This window comes from Trachypithecus francoisi, unplaced genomic scaffold (assembly GCF_009764315.1).
Source record: "Trachypithecus francoisi isolate TF-2019V2 unplaced genomic scaffold, Tfra_2.0 Lachesis_group5, whole genome shotgun sequence".
Classification (NCBI taxonomy): Eukaryota; Metazoa; Chordata; class Mammalia; order Primates; family Cercopithecidae; genus Trachypithecus; species Trachypithecus francoisi.
Genome location: NW_022681470.1, coordinates 86,175,306 through 86,177,977, shown reverse-complemented (window position 1 = coordinate 86,177,977; position 2,672 = coordinate 86,175,306). Strand labels below are relative to the sequence as shown.

The 2,672-nt window shown below is 50.8% G+C and overlaps 1 protein-coding gene across 1 annotated transcript; it reads left to right on the top strand.

The window, feature by feature from the left end:
- Positions 1–1,600: 1,600 nt before the first annotated feature.
- Positions 1,601–2,385, top strand: LOC117074431 (histone H2B type 3-A-like). The gene has a single exon (XM_033195868.1). The coding sequence runs from the start codon at positions 1,665–1,667 to the stop codon at positions 2,043–2,045; it is 381 nt and encodes a 126-aa protein (XP_033051759.1). The 5' UTR covers positions 1,601–1,664; the 3' UTR covers positions 2,046–2,385.
- Positions 2,386–2,672: the final 287 nt, after the last annotated feature.

Genomic DNA, 2,672 nt, shown 5'->3' with positions numbered 1-2,672 from the left:
CTGTTTGAGAACTAAATTCAATCAAGTATTTATTAAGTGCTTACCTAGCCAGCTCTCAGTGAGCACTCTAGAAATGCTTGTTAAATCAACCACATATTTCAAAAGGAAACAGATAAAGTGCTTAATGCTGGGTATGCCTAAAGCCACTCAGGGAACCCACAGTCTCAAGATGCCCAGAAGACCTCAGAGGACAGACTTGAATGTAGAAGGCACTGCCTCAGCTCACAGACTTATTCACAGGCAAATACTGACTGGGCCCCTGCTGGGTGCCACATTCTGTGCTCTGGAGACTCAAACGTGAAAGCCACATCCTTCCCTGTGAATTAAGCTCAGTCAGCATGCTGGTGAGAGAGAAAGGTTCGTGCTACATATTTATGTGATGGATCTGCCCCGGGCATAGAGCACGCTCTGCTGAGGTAGCCCAAGCTGCTTATGGCTGGATCAGTCCTAAGAAGGAAAGGTGCTAACAGGAATTAAGCACAAAATAGATGCTGGGCACTCTGCCCGCTGCTTCACACTCATTAATGCTCAGCAACGCTATCAGGTGGGCACTGGCAGCCTCATTTCACAGATGAGTGTATGGAGGTATGGAGAGGTAAATTATCTGCCCCAGCTAGTGCAGATAAATGACCTCTGGACTAGGGCTTCTCAAATTGTAAAGTGCCCACAAGTCTTTTTAAAATGCAAATTCTGACTCAATCAGATTGGAGTGGGCCCGAGATTCTGCTTTTTTAACCAGCTCTTCAGTTGAAGCTGAAATACACAACACCTTACGTTTCTTCATTGGGAGTTAATATAATGGCGGGGAGAGGGGTGCAGCTCGGAGACAGTGCCTTCCATAAGCCTGCCCTCTGACGGATAATCGCAAGCAATCACAGTACCCACCTCTCGGGGACACTGGGAAACAAATGAGATCTCCCACAGCAAGCCCTTTGCATTATGGCTGTCACTTCAAAGGGGTTTGGGGGGATCTTAAAAACAATAGGAAGGACTAGGTTTCATTTGAAAACCATTCAATTTCTTTCTCCAGTTAAAACTCTGCCTCATGACTACAATTCCAATTTAAGTACCTTTGTATGTTTTCTGTACTATTTTCTATATTTCCTAAAGAACCGTTTGGATTTACAATTGAATTCTGAGAGGAATGCATCCCTTTGATCTTTGGAGGAATGGAGGGAAGGGCAAGAAATGAAGGGTTAAGGTCCTTGCAAACTGCCATTCCCACCCCCACCTCCCCTTCTAAATAAGCACTAACTACCACTCCTTAACTGTGGGCCTCAGGAAAAAAAATGCCCCCATGTATGTGCCTCACAGCCAGAGAAGACTGCAATTTAGGGTTGAAACCGTTTTTCAGTTTCTTTTAGCTACGTCCAGATCCGCTGCGGACACAAAAATCTCCAGGTTTAAAACAAAGGCTTTGAACAAAGATGCGCAGCCTCAGCTCCTGTGCGCGGCGGATATGCCTTGGGATTGGTTGGACCACCGTCCAATAGGAAAGAAGAACCGGACTCTCCTATTTACATAAATTCCTCCCAGTGGCGGCCGCGACGTCAGGCCGTCCAATCAGACCCTACAGATTTGGAGCCTTCATTTGAATATAAAGATGGCAAATAGCCCTGCCCGCCTCGGGGCCGCGTTCGTCTAAGAGCTCTTGTCACCTCGCCATGCCGGAGTCATCGCGGGCGGCTCCGGCTCCTAAAAAGGGCTCCAAGAAGGCCATCACCAAGGCGCAGAAGAAGGACGGCAAGAAGCGCAAACGCGGCCGCAAGGAGAGCTATTCTATCTACGTGTACAAGGTGCTGAAGCAGGTGCACCCCGACACCGGCATCTCGTCCAAGGCCATGGGCATCATGAACTCCTTCGTCAATGATATCTTCGAGCGCATCGCCAGCGAGGCCTCCCGCCTGGCGCACTACAACAAGCGCTCCACCATCACGTCCCGCGAAGTGCAGACAGCCGTGCGCCTGCTGCTGCCGGGCGAGCTGGCCAAGCACGCCGTGTCCGAGGGCACCAAGGCTGTCACCAAGTACACCAGCTCCAAGTGAGGCGCGTCCCGGCGTCCTGAACCCAAAGGCTCTTTTCAGAGCCACCCACACGATCAAGAAAGGGTTTCGAACACGGTGAAGGGTTATGTAACCTAATATGTCTCCATGCACCCTAGCGGTTGCCGGGTGCGGCCGAATCTGAGCCTCTTGTGTGTGTGTGTGTGTGTGTGTGTGTGTGTGTGCGCGCGCGCGCGCGCGTGCGCCGGCAGAGAACGAGAAAAACTGCTCATTACGGAAATCCGGGTAGAAACAGTGCTCAGGTGATGTAGCTCAGTAATGTTGGGAGCCGATCAAGGACCCCCTCTCCACCCCCTCCCTCTGCGCAGGCATGTTAACACACGACGAGCCTTTTTTTTTTTTTTTTTTTTTGAGACGGAGTCTGCTCTGTCGCTAGTCTAGAGTGCAGTGGCGTAATCTCGGCCCACTGCAACCCCCGCCTCCTGGGTTCAAGCGATTCTCGTGCCTCAGCCTTACGAGTAGCTGGGATTACAGGCATGGGCCACCACGCCCGGCTAAATTTTTGTATTTTTAGTAGAGACGGGGTTCCACCATGTTGGCCAGGATGGTCTCGATCTCCTGACCTGCTGATCCATCCGCCTCGGCCTCCCAAAGTGCGGGGATTACAAG

Coding starts and splice junctions, on each gene's coding strand:
- LOC117074431 (XM_033195868.1), top strand. CDS start 1,665: ATGCCGGAGTCATCGCGGGCGGCTCCGGCTCCTAAAAAGGGCTCCAAG.